General features: G+C 44.2%; 1 protein-coding gene across 1 annotated transcript in view; it reads left to right on the plus strand.

Annotated features, from left to right (window-relative positions):
* setd7 (SET domain containing 7, histone lysine methyltransferase) overlaps positions 1 to 12071 on the plus strand; it is a 35153-nt gene extending 23082 nt beyond the window's left edge. The window contains exons 6-8 of the mRNA XM_070865478.1: positions 3370 to 3487; positions 3585 to 3742; positions 9968 to 12071. Coding sequence (XP_070721579.1) covers positions 3370 to 3487; positions 3585 to 3742; positions 9968 to 10148 — 457 coding nt within the window. The 3' untranslated portion in view covers positions 10149 to 12071. The remainder of the gene's footprint in view (positions 1 to 3369; positions 3488 to 3584; positions 3743 to 9967) is intronic.
* The last annotated feature ends 5259 nt before the right edge of the window (positions 12072 to 17330 follow it).

Below are 17330 nucleotides of genomic sequence, written 5' to 3' on the forward strand. Positions count from 1 at the left end.
TTCTTTTCCCTCTCTTTGGTCAGTCTTCGGTTTTCCAAGACTGTTGATAAAGTAACCCCTTTTCTCCAAAACTTCAGTTTTCCCTCATGTGGTGTTTTCTAAATTTCTTTCTGTGGCTTTCTATGAGGCATAATTATTTTAATGTCCCTTTCTCTGCCGCAGGTAATGAGTTAACTTTATATAGATTTTTGGAGTCTAGGGGAATCAAGGGATATGGAGATCGGGCGGGAAAATGGAGTTGAGGTCGATGATCAGCTATGATCTTATTGAATGGCAAAGCAGGCTCAATGGGTCCTAGGGCCTACTCCTTCTCCTATTTCTTATGTTCTTAACTTTACTCCTCTTTACTCTGTCGGCTCAGCTCTACTTTGTACTTCATGTGAAGCACAGCTCAATCAGCTTCTTACTAAATATTCTGAAATTCCTAACTGAAGACAAACCAGATTTAATTACAAGAATCTTACTCTAACATTTCAATTAATGATTTTGAGTAATATCCATTTTCTTGTTAGATTAAATGTGGTTAATTGTGGCTTACTACTTCTTAATGGGTAATTCTCATTTAAATTAATGTTTTTTAATATGTTTGCAAATTGTAACAATTAGTTGTACTAGTATCCTCTGACAAAATTGCATTGCTCAAAGCAGGAATATTGACAAAAGGGGATCTAAATTTATGAATTCCTGAGTATATTCTGCATAGAAGAGTCTCCAGTACTTTATTTGATTAGAAGCTGTCTATTGCTTTGTAAAGTGATTGAGGTAGATCTTTGTCTTCACCACCTGGCTGTTGAATATTGCCTGGGAAGAATCCAAAAAGGAATATTGGGCAGGGAGGATTGCACACTCCTTAGAATCTATCGGACTTTCCTTCCATTCATTTCAATGGAAGGGAAATCGGACAGATTCTGTTAGACATGCAATGCTCCCGATCCAATTTTCCTTTCTGCGGCCAAGCAATAAAGACGAAAATCTACCCCACTGATTCCAAATTAACACTGAACCCATGTGCTGAATAAATGAACATGACATTGCTAGCTCATCACCTTGTTACGAAAAGGATATTCATAAATTCATATATTACCATATGGATTCATAGTTTAATTGTTGTTCTATGGGTTTGAGATTTCAATTAACAAGATAGTTTGGGAATTATTCAAATTTCTATTAATTGGCAAAGATACAAGGCCTGAAGTGTAGGACACCACCTGGATTGAAAGATTAAGAGCAAAGTAAAATTAGAAATTATTTAGATGATGCCAAATTACTGTAGACATTATGGGGGTAATTAACTTTTGGTGCTTGTGTTAAAAGGGCGATATCAGATCGGTTGTCCATTATACACCCCTTCTGCTTTCATGTGCAGCGAAACCAATATCGCCCATTTTATGTGATCGCTGAAAGTTAAAATTACCCCTATGTATGTGAAAGCACCTATAATAATTTCAACAATTTGACATTTGTTAAATGATACACAGTAATTCTAATCACGGTGTAGTTCTGTATATCAAAGGCAGTATGCTCCTCTACAGAATAATTTATGTTTACACATCATAGAAATTGTGTAGCTGTCACAGTTCACATTTAGGGTTAGGAGTGATCATCAGGCTTTCTCAATAGAATATTAGACGTCAATTATGAGTGCATGAGATTGAATCTGTCCAGACGGATGTTCAAATTGCTCGTCTTGGATGTAGTTTATGATCACACCAAGAAATTATGCACTTTACAGGAGTGTAATATTTCATCCTTGGGTACGGGTTAGAAGAGACAAAAAGCCTGTAGGCTGGTCCTGGTGTACTGGGTTCTAATCAGTCGTGGAGCAGCATTGACAACAGGCCATGGTGAAGTCCCTGTTCCAGATCATCCTGTCTTTTCAGGTATAAGATGCAGTGTGGCACTGGTGAGCAACAAGGTGGATTTAAAAAGAGAAATCATACATTTTGGGGGGGAGGGTATGGTGAGTCATTTAATTTGAGTTGTCAATCCTTGAGGACCATTAGCAACTTAACCACAATAACAAATAGAAAGTTCAGTTCAGAATGTGTAAAATCCATTTTGCTTTGTTTTGCATGTTTTCCATGCTGCCGCTTAACTTTTGATGATCCTAGTACTGGAAATAGATGTAATATTCGGAACATGATTTAACAAATAATGTGTGGAAAATTAATATTTCCATGGATTTAAACTCCATCTTTCCCATGGTTTAGCTGGTAAAGGCAACAACTAGCTGAGCCATAGAAACCAGAAGCTTCAACTCCTGATCTATGTGATTGAGGGGTTGGTTGAGAGATAAATATTGGCCAGAATACCGGGTAGAACTCCCCATCTCTTCTTCAAAATAGTACCATGGGATCTTTTACGTCCACCTGAGTGCGCAGATGGGGCCTCAGTTTAATGTCTCCTCTCAGTGCAGCACTCCCTCAGTGCTGCACTAGAGTGTCGGCTTCGATTGTGTGCTCAAGTGTGGAGGTGGCATCACAATCAACCCTGATCCTGCCTTCACAATGCACTTTCCAGTCAGGGTCACTGTATAGCAATTAGGAGTAAGAGTTCTGGCTGATACTGTTTTTCAACTGAGGGACAGAGAGACCAGTTGTGTGCCCCCAATGCTGCCGTAGCTGAGATCAGCTAATAGTACAGTCTAGGAATAAAACCTGGGCCCTTTCTGGTCAGTATGACTCTGTACCAGATTGCTTAGTGCATTCAAGTATACTTTTTTAATTATTGTAATTTCCGTGTTTATCGATCGATGTTAAAATGTCTGTGTACAAAAGATGGGCTCAAGATGATGACATTGTCTGTGAGAGAGCTTCTCAGGCAAGAGAATCTACTTGATGACTGATAGCCTGCACCTATCTCTTTGGAAAATGGGTATTGTGAACTATTGTAGTATAGAAAAGATCATTTTCAGCAAGTCCACTGCTCAGCATAACCTTAGACTACTGAATTCAGGAGATGGATTTTCTCTGAATCTTAGTGAACTATATTTCATCAAAGGATGTGTATAGAATATTGAAGTAAAATAAGTAACAAGGCTGAGCTTTTGTCAGAGTTGTCCCTCTTCTAAAAACTTTTGAAGTTACCTTTGCAACTCGTTTATCATTGTGTAGTTTCAGATGTGGTTACAAAAGCAAGGAGTGGAATTTGTGCTATTAAACAAAGTTACAGCCTTTTAGCTCCCTCCCTCATATCTTTAATTATATATCCTCTCCTTTGTAAAAGTAAGCTGGTCGAGTTCAACCAGATAATTGCTATCAATTGTACAAAGCAAATACTTAATTATAATTTGAATATATGAAAGCGATTGCATAATATTGTATTTTATCAAAGGACATGTGTAAATGTTTCTTATTTCTCCTGAATTAGGGTGTTTGTTGCAGAATCTCTTATTCCTAATGCTGGGGAAGGTTTGTATGCAAAAGTAGCAGCAGAGCCTGATACAGTCATGGCTTTCTACAATGGAGTACGGATAACACATGAAGAGGTGAGAGGCACATTTTCAAAAGTTTCTAATGAAGGTAGAAGTTACAAGTCCATTTGTTTGAAAGAAATTAACAAATATGTTTTATATATTTTGCCAGGTGGATTCTAGAGACTGGTCTCTCAATGGCAACACGATATCATTGGATGGTGATACTGTATTAGATGTCCCTGTGCCTTACAACAGTATAAATCAGTACTGTGCGTCAATGGGGCACAAAGCAAATCACTCCTTTACTCCCAATTGCATTTATGCCACGTAAGTAGTTGTTAGTATGTTATGGGTCAGCTGCAACTTTACAAGTGCAAGTATTACTGGTGCGGCCGGCAGGGGGGTGGGGGGGGGGGGCGGGGGGAGAGAAGAGGAAGGTTGTTAATGCATCATCTACATTTTTTAAATAATTGGTTCTCATTTTGAGGAGAGAAGGTAATAATTAAAACTGATCTTGTACTTTAATTCTAAATTTGTTTTAATTAACTACATAATCTCCAGTTTGGGGTAGATTTTAGTCTGGGCCTGTTTTTGCAAAAAAATTCCAATAGGGTTCCCACAGTGACAGTGCGCAAGGCTACAGAAAAGTCAAGAAGGGATAATGCATCATGGCCACAGTTGAAGAAAATGTCATTTGTAAGTTTGGTTTGGGCCGTTTCAATGCTGTGGGAGACTCGGCAATGGTACAGCTATTGAAAGGGGAGGTGCTTAGACTTTTTCTTGATGGAGGTGGTACAAATGTTATCTGTCACATGTCAGCCCAAGTTCTCTGCTTGGTGCATTCTGTGAAATAGCACAGCCAAGATTTTCAACTCAACAGGAGAAATTCATCCTTGTTTCGCCCATGTTTTTAGGGACAGGTTAAGATTGGAGGGAAGAGTTTTGGATCACGATCTCGTGTGCCTGATCTCCATGAGCAGGCAGTAGTTGCCAAATTGGAAGCCGCCTACGTCCAGCCTGAAACGGCGTTAGGACCCCTATTTACATATGCAGGGCACCCAACGGCGGTTGTAGGATATCAATTGAAATTGGTCATCAGCTGGTGCCATGCATTCTTCTCCTTCCCCCCCACCCCGCCAAGTTGTCCCATGTCTTCAGCCTAACCAGTGGTCCTTAAAAGAATTGCTGGTGGCCCCTCACAAAATGTAGAAAAGGTTTTGTTGTGTATCTGTAAAGCATGCACTCCCATGTTCCGCCACCAGGGAGCTCACCCCCTGAAGTCCCAAGGGATCCCAGCATCTCTTGGGAGCACTGTATATAAGCCGGCCCTAAGGCCTGTTCCTCACTCTGGAGTGTCTTATTAAAGACTGAGGTGACTGTTACTTTAACCTCCCTGTGTGCAGCCTCATCTGTGTTAGGAACACAATAACTGGTGACGAGAATACAAATCCAACACAAAGATGCAGCAAACTGTGGGCATCCTGGAGAAGTTCTCGGAGGGTGAGGACTGGGAAGCCTATGTCGAACGGCTAGACCAGTACTTTGTAGCCAATGACTAGGACGGAGAAGGAAGCGCTGAAAAAAGGAGAGCGGTCCTCCTCACAGTCTGCGGGGCACTGACCTACAGCCTCATGAAGAATCTTCTGGCTCCAGTGAAACCCACAGATAAGTCGTATGAGGAGCTGTGTACACTGGTTCAGGAGCATCTTAACTCGAGGTATCGGTTCTACACGTGCCAGCGATCTGAAGGTCAAGAAGTGGCGAGCTATGTCGCCGAGCTAAGGCGGCTTGCAGAACAAAGTGAGTTTGATGGCTACCTGGAGCAAATGCTCAGAGACTTTTTTTTACTGGGCATTGGCCACAAGACCATCCTACGAAAACTTTTGACTGTAGAGATACTGACCCTCAGTAAGGCCATTGCAATAGCACAGGCATTTATGTCCACCAATGATAACAACAAACAAATCTCTCAGCACACAAGTGCTAGCAATGTTCATAAATTAACTGGAACTGTGTTGTGAGCAGAAATGTACAGGGCAGAACCCATGAATCTGCAACTGCCAGCAGGCCTCAGGTGACCCGGATGACTCAGAGTCCGCAACAAAGGATGAATTCAAGGCAATTCACACCTTGTTGGCGTTGTGGAGGCTTCCATTCAGCTTATTCATGCCGCTTCAAAGGGTATGTTTGCAAGAGCTGTGGAACAATGGGGCTCCTCCAACGAGCTTGGAAACGAGCTGTAAGCTCCGTAAAACCCGCTAACCATCACGTGGCAGAGGACGATTGGATCAAAGCAATTTCGAGCCTCAGAGAGAGGAGGCAGATGCTGAAGTACATGGGCTGCACACATTTTTGATGTAACGTCCACCTATAATGCTAAATGTAAAATGGAATGGCTTACCCATAGCCATGGAACTGGACACTGGCGCTAGCCAATCCACCATGAGTAAAAAAATGTTTGAGAGACTGTGGTGCAGCAAGGCATTCAGACCAGCCATGAGCCCCATCCACACGAAACTGAGAACATACACCAAAGAGCTCATCACTGTCCTGGGCAGCGCCATGGTCAAGGTCACCTACGAGGGCACGATGCATGAACTGCCACTCTGGATTGTCCCGGGCGATGGCCCCACACTGCTTGGAAGGAGCTGGCTGGGCAAAATCCGCGGGAACTGGGATGACATCCGAGCGCTATTACATGTCGATAAGGCCTCATGTACCCAGGTTCTTAACAAATTTCCTTCCCTTTTTGAGCCAGGCATTGGAAACTTTTCCGGGCGAAGGTGCAGATCCACTTGGTCCCAGAGGCACGACCCATTCACTACAAGGTGCAAGCGGCACCTCACATGATGGACAGGCTGCAACTCGAGGGCATCATTGCCCCAGTGGAATTCAGCGAGTGGGCCAGCCCGATTGTTCCAGTACTCAAAAGTGATGGCATGGTCAGGATTTGCGGCGATTATAAAGTAACTATTAATCGTTTCTCGCTACAGGACCAATACCCGCTACCTAAGGCAGACGACCTATTTGCGACACTGGCAGGAGGCAAGACGTTCACCAAGCTCGACCTGACTTCGGCCTACATGACGCAGGAGCTGGAGGAGTCTTCAAAGGGCCTCACCTGCATCAACACGCACAAGGGACTGTTCATCTACAACAGATGCCCGTTTGGAATTCGGTCGGCTACAGCGATCTTCCAGAGAAACATGGAGAGCCTACTCAAGTCAGTACCACACATAGTGGTCTTTCAGCATGACCTAGTGCTCACGGGTCGGGACACCGCCGAGCGACTGGATCGCGTAGGGCTGTGGCTGAAGCAGTCGAAATGCGTCTTCATGGCAACAAAAGTGGAGTTTTTGGGGAGAAAGATCGCGGCGGACGGCATTCAGCCTCTGTCTTGGCGTCTGTGGGCCATCAGGAAGGCGCCCAGGCCACAGAACATCACGGAGCTGCTGTCGTTCCTGGGACTCCTCAACTATTTTGGTAACTTCCTACCGGGGTTAAGCACCCTTTTAGAGCCCCTACATGTGTTATTGCGCAAAGGTGAGAACTGGGTATGGGAAAAAAAACAAGTAATTGCTTTTGAGAAAGCCAGAAACATTTTATGCTCCAACAAGCTGCTTGTATTGTATAACCCATGTAAAAGACTTGTGCTAGCATGTGACGCATCGTCGTACAGAGTCGGGTGTGTATTACGGGGAAGTTGCAACCTGTCGCCTATGCCTCCAGGAGCTTGTCTAAGGCCGAGAGGGCCTACAGCATGATCGAGAAAGAGGCATTAGCGTGTGTGTTCGGGGTAAAGAAAATGCACCAGTACCTGTTCGGCCTCAAATTTGAGCTTGAACCCGATCACAAGCCCCTCACATCCCTGTTCGCTGAAAACAAGGGGATAAATACTAATGCCTCAGCCCTCATACAAAGGTGGGCACTCGTGCTATCAGCGCATAACTATACCATCCGCCACAGGCCAGGCACCGAGAACTGTGCGGATGCTCTCAGTCGGTTACCATTGCCCACCACGGGGGTGGAAATGGCGCAGCCTGCAAACTTGTTGATGGTGGCACATCCCGCAGACTTGTTGATGGTCATGGAAGCGTTTGAAAATGATAAATCACCTGTCACAGCCTGCCAGATTAGGACTTGGACCAGCCAAGATCCTCTGCTGTCCCTAGTAAAAAAAACTTGTACTGCATGGGAGCTGGGCCAGCATCCCCGTTGAAATGCAAAAGCCAATCAAGCCGTTACAGCGGCGAAAGGATGAGCTGTCCATTCAGGCAGACTGCCTGTTGCGGGGTAACCGCGTAGTGCTACCAAAAAAGGGCAGGGAGACATTCATCTCGGATCTCCACAGCACACACCCAGGTATAGTAATGATGAAAGTGATAGCCAGATCCCACGTGTGGTGGCCCGGTATTGACTCTGACTTAGAGTCCTGTGTACGGCAATGCAGCGTATGTGCTCAGTTGAGCAACGCGCCCAGAGAGGCACTGCTATGTTTGTGGTCCTGGCCCTCCAGACTATATTCGAGGGTCCACGTCAACTATGCGGGCCCGTTTCTCTGTAAAATGTTCCTGGTGGTGGTGGATGCTTTTTCAAAATGGATTGAATGTGAAATAATGTCGGGAAATACCACCACCGACACCATTGAAAGCCTGAGGGCCATGTTTGGCACCCACGGCCTGCCTGACATACTGATCAGTGACAACGGGCCATGTTTCACCAGTGCCAAATTTAAAGAATTCATGACCCGCAATGGGATCCAACATGTCACCTCGGCCCCGTTTAAACCAGCCTCCAATGGGCAGGCTGAGCGGGCAGTACAAACCATCAAACAGAGCCTTAAACGAGTCACAGAAGGCTCACTCCAAACCCGCCTGTCCCGAGTACTGCTCAGCTACCGCACGAGACCCCACTCGCTCACAAGGGTGCCCCTGGCTGAGCTGCTCATGAAAAGGACACTTAAAACCAGATTCTCGCTGGTTCACCCCAACCTGCATGATCAGGTAGAGAGCAGGCGGTAGCAACAAAATGTAAACGATGGTCGCGCCACTGTGTCACGGGAAATTGATCTGAATGGCCCTGTGTATGTGCTAAACTATGGACATGGTCCCAAGTGGATCGCGGGCACGGTGATAGCTAAAGAAGGGAGTCGGGTGTTTGTCGTCAAACTAGACAATGGACAAATTTGCAGAAAGCACCTGGACCAAACGAGGCTGCGGTTCACAGACTGCCCTGAACAACCCACAGCAGACACCACCTTTTTCGAGCCCACAACACACACCCAAAGGATCAACAACACCACGCCGGACCAGGAAATCGAACCCATCACGCCCAACAGCCCAGCATGGCCAGGCTCACCCAGCAGCCCTGCAGGACCAACAACACGCCAGCCCAGCAAGGGCACAGCCAACACACCAGAACAGACATTTGTACCGAGGCGGTCCACCAGGGAAAGAAAGGCTCCCGACCGCCTCACCTTGTAAATAGTTTTCACTTTGACTTTGGGGGGGGGGGCGAGTGATGTTGTGTATCTGTAAAGCATGCACTCCCATGTTCCACCACCAGGGAGCTCATCCCCTGAAGTCTCAAGGGATCCCAGCATCCCTTGGGAGCACTGTATATAAGCCGGCCCCTAAGGCCTGTTCCTCACACTGGAGTGTCTTAATAAAGACTGAGGTCACTGTTACTTTAACCTCCCTGTGTGCAGCAATAGGAACACAATAGGTTTTGTACAGTTTAATTTCTGGAGGAGCTGGAGTTCTCCTCCTGGCTCCTCAAAAGCACTGCAGACCACTGCTGGCCTTGGCTCATGCCACTCCTTACCTCTCCGGGATCTATCTGTTGGCCAACTCGGTGAGACATCTGAAATTTCTAAGGCCCTGACTGGCAAGCTGATCGGCTGTTTCATGTAGATGAGGCCCAAATCCGACATCTTCAAATCTGCGTTGCAATTGCACCGCCTATTTCAGGCCGGAGACCTGTGCTGCTCAAATTTCTCCGTCTCTGTGTAGGAACTTAGAGCACCAACATGCTGTTCTGAGTTTCCCTAATCACCTTTAAAAGGTGAATTATTGTTTCTGAGATATGGGCATACTAAGCTTTAAAAATTGTAGGATCTCAAAAACATTCAACAGCAGGTTTTGATATCTGAATAATGAAACTGCTGTGATTTCCTGTATGTTTTAAAATGGGATCCAATAATGAATAATAAACGCATGATGCTAGTAAAAAAAAACAAGAAAAATTAATAATTCGTAATTTAGAATTTAAAACATTTCCTTTCCATAAATATACTTAAACCTCTTAATTCTCACTTACATAATGGTCATTTGCTGATGTTTGTTGCTGTAGAGCTTCCTGACAATTGGCAGTGATACTTGTACTACAAATCTGATACTGTGAAACACAACAAATGATTATTTTCCTTTCAATGGAATTGGCATAGAGAAGCTGTTGCTTTAAAGTGCAGCATACTTAAATTAAATGACTTTTTTATTAATAAAAGGATAAAAACATAACTTTTGGTACATCACTGTAAACTTTTCTGTCAAGGTTTATTCATCCTCGATTTGGGCCTGTTAAAAGCATCCGCACCATCCAGGCAGTACAGAGGGATGAAGAACTGACAGTAGCTTATGGATACGATCACTATTCTGCAGGCAAGGGTGGCCCAGGAGTTCCCGACTGGTACAAGCGTGAGCTGCAGGCCTTCCAACATGTTCAGCAGAAATGACATTTATGCAGCTTTCTCTTTAAGCAAGAAGCGAAAGCAGAAGAAGCTATGCACTAAAGCTACATGGAACTGCCAGATTTGGATCTTTAAAATCCCCTGTTCTATGAAGTATCATTCAACTTGTTTTTAATTATTCAAGGCTTATTTTTTGCAAAATGCAATATACAAGACACTTGCCATTAGCACATATAAGTTTGCGATGTAGCAAGTAAACACGAATATTAATCTAATAATTGTACAGTGTAGCTTGTCATACTTAGCAGTCTTATGAGCAGCGAATACTTTTCTAAATTGGTTAACAGACAGCTATTTGTTCTTTGGCCATTTTAACTGTTTCAAATTAATGTGGTCTGCTCTACTCGGGCTTTTAGCCAAAACTAACACTATGCGTACTGTTTATGGGTTTACAGTGTTCATCTCCTAAACTTTGTCCAAATACTATCAATTAAAGCTGTTACATTTTTAGCTAATCTGATTTAGTAACCAATAGTCACAATCAGCATCATTCAGTGTTGTCACTGGGGTTTCAGTGAAGTTTAACACAGGCTTGTGCAATTTTTGTACCCTGTCTACTTTAATTATGAAAAACACTTAGTACAATTCGATATATGTTGTCCTCTGAATGTTAGTTTGTGTCTGGAGAAAGCATTTTGAGTTGCACATCGCTAGGATGAAGTACTGGTACTTATAGGTCTTTTACTGGTGGAAGTCGGTGATGAGTTAAGAATATTTTTAAATAATGTTGAAGTGTATTAGCTTACATATGATTTTTCCTCTGCCCTCATTTACATGGTATTTAATACCAATATATTAAATACAGCTATTGGCAATACTGACTGTTGCACTCTTTGGCATTTAGATACAGCAGCTTAACTCATGGTGATTGGTGTGGGCATAGTTGATAAGGTGCGAGATGTCAATTTTCCATTTTCTGTTGTTCACTTCATTACACTGAGTAAACAAAGCCAGCAACCAAGGCATTATCCAAATAGAGCATTTTTGTGTTGTGGCAATATCACTTCAAGTAACATTTAATCTTGCTTTAGTTGTAAAACTATAATCTTGGCCACACGCAAGTATTTTTTTCTAAAGAACAGTAGCACAAACTAAACTTTTGTGTTTTAGTACAGTGCCATTTCCTGAAAACTTGACTAGTTAAGCCATTGTGTTTTGTAACTGCCGTTTGCAGCCTTACTAGAATTACATGGTTTTGCTAATGAAACCGAAAAAACTTAACTGGTGAGAGTATGAGAGAATGGAGTTATGCCAAAAGTTTACAGATTCACCTAAAATCTTTTGATGTGTGTATCCTCCTTCAGTGTAGTAAATGAAAATGTGTGCATTTTATAAGAGTGTCTGGGTAAGCATGGGAATTGTTTTGGTTGTTGGGAGTGGGAAAGCATTGATAATATGTTTTCGTTTAAACAAACTGGATTATGCTGTAGTCAATCTATGAAGTTAAAACTATAGGAGAAGAAGAATTGTTTTCTAATGGTCCTTTTAAACACAAAAGTGGTAAATTGTGAATAAATGGATTTTTACCATGAAGATTACAACATGTGAAGAACAAATCGTGAAGAAAAAAATATAACACATGTCAATATTTCAATGATTGTGCATGGTGTGTTTTCAAACATGAAATGCCTGTTCATTTTAAACCCCACCTTTGTAATTGATTCGTCTGCTTCAGATCAGTCTAATTTGATTTGGAAATGAAAATGAAGGTTACAGTATTTCAGAATAAGTATAATGTACATTTTGATATTTCTACAGCATTGTAGTACTGTATACATCACTAATGGTCTTTGTGGACTTGTCAACATATTGAACATCAAAACCTGGTGCAGAAATTATGCATTACTGAGTGAATTCATATTATAGCAGTAGGTTGTCAGTGGCAATAAATGCTCAAAGCTAACAACTGACTGGACTATTCACTATTTTCACCACCTAAGCCATTGTTGATCCTGTGCTCTGTTTTTAAAAAAATGTAAGTTACAAAGTGGATTTATCAGCTACTAATTCTATAGTTTGGGGATATTTTAATAGCCCATTGGATAAATAAGCCGTGTGGTGTGGTACTGAGTTATACAGGCCAAAAAGGACCAGAGTTCAATCCCTGTTCTGTGCTAAGTTAGTTGATCTCAGATAAAGCAAAAGTGGGTGTAACACAGTTGGTTTTAACATCCCTAGCCTGAGGAGAAGGGATTAAAAAAAATCAGCTATAGTACCCAATCTCCTAATGTGGAGATTAGGCAAAGCCATGAGTGGGCTTGTTTGTAATGTCTACTTTCTGATGGTCAAATGGTCTGCTGCCATTTGCTGTCTGGCTCACAAATGAAGAATAAACATTTGGGTGAGCTGCAAGAGGGATGTCAATGCCACTAAATGCTACCAAAGATAAATCAGTACCTTCAATAGAGAAAAGGGAGGATGTGGATTCAAGAGGATGCCACAGGTATGTTGACATAGGATTGTATCTTTAATTTTCTCACAGTGACATTTTAAAACTCAATTGTGCCATTCCAGAGAAGAGACCAAATGGAACCCAGGTGCTTAATCAGTGGTAAGATCAGATGGCCTTTAAGTGAAGAAAATAACATTGTTGTCCATTTCATTTTCCACTACTGCTAACTTAAATATTGTCTGTAATATGGTTAGGCCTCAGCTGGAGTATTGTGTATAATTATGAGCACCACACTTAAAGAAGAATGTCAAGGGCTTGGAAAGTGTACAGGGGTGGTTACCAGGATGATACCGGGGATGATGGACTTCAGTTATGTGGAGAGATTGGAGAAGCTGGGATTATTCTTGGAGCAGAGAAGGTTAAGGGGAGACCTCATAGTGTATTAAAATATGAGGGGTTTTGATAGAACAATTAGGCAGGAAACTGTTTCCTCTAGCAAGTAAGAACATAGAACCTAAGAAATAGTAGCAGGAGTAGGCCATTTGGCCCCTCGAGCCTGCTCCGCCATTCAATGAGATCATGGCTGATCTGATCTTGGGCTCAGCTCCACTTCCCTGCCCTCTGTAACCCTTCACTCCCTTCATTCAAAAATCTGTCGATCTCCACCTTAAATATATTCAATGACCCAGCCTCCACAGCTCGCAGGGGCAGAGAATTCCACAGATTTACGACCCTCTGAGAGAAGAAAAAAAAACAGAGGTCATTTTATTTAAAATCATTGGCAAAAGAACTAGAGGGGAAATTAGAAATTATTTCACAAACAGGGTTATGATGATCTGGAACGCAGTACCTGAAAGCGTGGTGGGATTAGATTCCATAGGAAATTTCAAAATATGTATTTGCAGGGTTGTGGGGAAAAAGCTGGGTTTGTGGGACAAAATTGGACAGCTCTTTCAAAGAGCTGGCACAGGTACGACAGGTCGAATGGCTGCCTTCTCTGCTGTAATGGGGAGATTCAATGGGAAGAAAGCTCTGCCTATCTAGTTAGCAATTTAAGAGGGACTGGCAAGGGGCAGAGAGAGAAAGTGTTGTTTTTATCTCTTGCATATCAATTATACTTGGGATGACACTTCTACCATCTTATGGATAACATTTACCTACAGAATGGCAAAATCAGAAGTCAAGAAACGGCACTAGAAACTAAAGGTTAGATTTTACACTTTTTTTGCATGCATAATGCCCATTTAACGTCCATTTTACCGCTGAAATGAGGTAGAACGCCCAGATATCGCCCATTTAGCCACAAAATGGAAACTGACGACCATTTTTCGGACACTTATTGTCGAGTGTTACTTTCCCCATGTACGTAACACCGGGAAAAAATATTACCGCCCGCCCACTTTTTTGGGGCGGAATCATCAGAATGGGTGAAACCAACGCCCATAATATCGCCCAGCGTTACTTTCCGTATGTAATTACCACTGAGATTCAATAATACCGACCGCCCACTTTTTTTGGTCGTAAAGATCACATTTGCCGAAACTAACGGCCAGGATATCACTCGGCGTCACTTTCACCATCTCGCATACATCTCGCCCACAATATCGCTCGCCCAAAACACTGCTCAGAAAAAGTGGAACTATTCTGAACGAATCACAGTGGTGTGACATATTTTCAGACTCTGGATGATTGGGGTTTACTGTTGATGTATTTTAGTGTGGAAATTATTGCATCTGATCAATCACTATTATACTTTCATTGGAATGGAGCCAGCCATTTCTCAGCCTGCATCGATTAATACGCAGATGCTGCAGAGTGCAAATGGCTCGTCGAATGCACATCATTATGTTCCCAATTTAAGATGTGCCAGAATGAGGAGGAGGTCCAGACCATACACACCCCGCACTTACAAGGAGAAGCGGTCTTATCTCAATGTGTCCAAGCACACTTGTCTTCGGAGACTGCACTTCCACAAGGTGGTGATCAATGAAATATGTGAGCTCATCAGGCCAGATATGTAGCCTGCCATCAGGACATCAGTGTCGGTAAAGGTCAAGGTCACCGTGGCACTGTCTTTCTACGCATCTGGTTCCTTTCGGGCCTCCGCTGTCGAGATTTCCCCTCTGTCTCACCATGCCACACATCGCTGCATTAGACAGGTCACGGAGGTCCTGTACGCACGTAGGATGGACTTTATCAGCTTCCTCATGATTACGGAGGCTCAGACTGACAGGGCTTGAGCATTCTACCGCGTTGCTAAGTTCCCCAGGGTGCAGGAAGCAATAGAGTGCACTCACATCACCATGTGGCCACCTTCTCAGGACCCAGAGCTTTTTCATAACAGAAAAGGATTTCACTCCCTGAAGGTCCAACTAGATCATAATAGCAGTGAATGCCAAATGTCCATGCAGCTTCGATGAGGCTCACATCCTGCGTGAGAGCGCTGTCTCTGACATGTTTAAGAGTCAGCCACAAGGACAATGCTGGATGCTTGGTGACAACCGATATGGCCTAACCACCTGGCTGATGACGCCCCTGCGTGACACCCACACCGAGGCCGAGAAGCGATACAACCAGAGCCACAGAGACACACACAATCTGGTCCAGAAAACAATAACTGTTCTTAAGCAGCGCTTTAGATGCCTAGAGCACCCAGGAGGGGAGCTACAATATAATCCTGAGCAAGTAGCTAAATTCGTGGTTGTGTGCTCCATGCTGCACAAACTGGCTATCAGGAAGGGACAAGAATTGCCAGAAGGGACTGATGGTCCACATCAGGAGAGGAAGAGGAGGACAAGAGGGGCTGGACGCTGAGTTAGGGCCAGACAATCAGGCTGGCTATGCAACCATGCCCACGCCCCTCTCCAGACTGCAGAAAAGGGCCCGTGGTGGCTACATAGCTGCAAGATTCTTAAGTCAGGAGCTCATAATTGAACGATTTGCCTAAAAGAACGTTGCTGTGAGTGACAACGCTGACACACTGCTGTGTGTGCAGCTCAGACATCAATGGTGGGCATCACCTTGGTGCCAGTTAAAGTTTAAGTTGATTGAAGTTAAGTTTTATTTAACCCTTTCATGTCAAGAAATCAACAGTGTGTAATGGTCCTGCTATCTGAGACAATGCGCAACAAGGTTATGTTGAATAAAAAACATTTTATACGACCATTGGTCTGAAATCATAAGTGGGCAAAAACACCCCACCCCTGCCCCCACCCCACTTTTTCGACCATTGACATCAATCAAATGGTCAACATGTCCAGCAACACAGAATACAAATGCAAAACAGGAGGGTGGCCCCTCCCCCATACAACATTACAACAAATCGCATACACCCAGATGGAGATATATCACAGCCATCACCTGCGGACATGCACCTCACTTTCCTTCCCCCCCCGCCCCCCCACCCCCCTTCCTTCTCCCCACCTCTACCCCTTCCCCTCCTCACTCCACGGTGCCTGGCTGAAGAGCTCCTCAGGCGGTGCCTCATTGGGGGGGATGAAGGCAGAGGCGGTGGTTGGACGGGTACAGGAGCGCGGGGTGCCGAGGTGGGAACATTCTCGGATCCAGAAGCAGGATCTTGGTCCTGCCTCTCATCTGTCGTTCGTAGTGATGGTGCGGAACCTAGGGTGGAGTGCCGTGCTCTGGGAGGCCTGTGGCAGCAGTGTTCCTGGCAATCGCCTCCAGGGCCTCCGCTATCCGCGGAATGTACTCAGTCTTGGTGGCCAGCTGTCGGGATATGCCCTCCAATGCATCGAGGATCTGGTCACCAATGTCTACAGTCCTCCTGGACAACTGTATCATCTCTCCGCTCTCATGTGGCACTCATGGAACAAAGCTGCCGCATCCACGAAACCTCCGCGGGGACAAATTGGGTGCCCTGTGGCGAAGTGCTTGGGCCCGGTAACTCCAGAGTGGAGGCGGGAATGACCGGAGGAACACTAGATGGCCTTGGGGTGGAATGGCTTCTGGAGCGTAGCAGTGCAGGTTCCTCGAAGTCCGTGCTCTCATCTATAGAGAACAGATCCAGCAGATTGATGGCCGAGAATCGGAGCTCCTCAGCACCAGATGTAGGATTGTCCGGCGAGTCCAGCCACATGCCCCCACCTTCTGGCCTCTGTGGTCTTGCCTGAGGCAGCGCTGCTGGCTGAGCTGCAAAACACAAATTAGGTTATTAGAGGAGAAGGGGGTGCTAGGGTCAGAAGGTGATTCCAGTACTACACACAGCATATGCACGACAAAAGCACCACCGCTCTCAAAATCATCACAGACATCACATTTCATGACCGTCAACACATGGTGCATTGCAATCATTTTCATTAGGCCAGCATTATTTCTATGACAATTTTATAAATCATCTATCATATGATTGTTTGGATATGACAGGGTGTGGTATCTATTGACTTTACATCAAGCAATGGTGTAAACTTTACTCACGTCGCATCACTTCAGGGTCTGCAGATGCTTGCGTGGTCATCCGGGTGTGCTTCTCCACGAGTGTGAGCACCCGCTCCTCCATCTCAGTGATGTCGCTGGGAACTGGTGGCCCCCCCCCCCCACCCGTTCGCCTCTGCACGGACCTCATCGTCGATAGCTTCTTCTACAAAAAGTAACAGGCTGACATGGCATGAAATCATTGCGTGATATCATTGCAAGATCATAGGTGGTCTGCTAAGTACTGTCACAGAGATTGATACAACATATAACCGACAGATGTAATCATGATTATTGTGATAATTATCATTCTTTACCGAAAGAAGAACACCGTGACCGCAGGC

The sequence above is a fragment of the Pristiophorus japonicus genome, chromosome 2, assembly GCF_044704955.1.
Source record: "Pristiophorus japonicus isolate sPriJap1 chromosome 2, sPriJap1.hap1, whole genome shotgun sequence".
Lineage (NCBI taxonomy): Eukaryota > Metazoa > Chordata > Chondrichthyes > Pristiophoridae > Pristiophorus > Pristiophorus japonicus.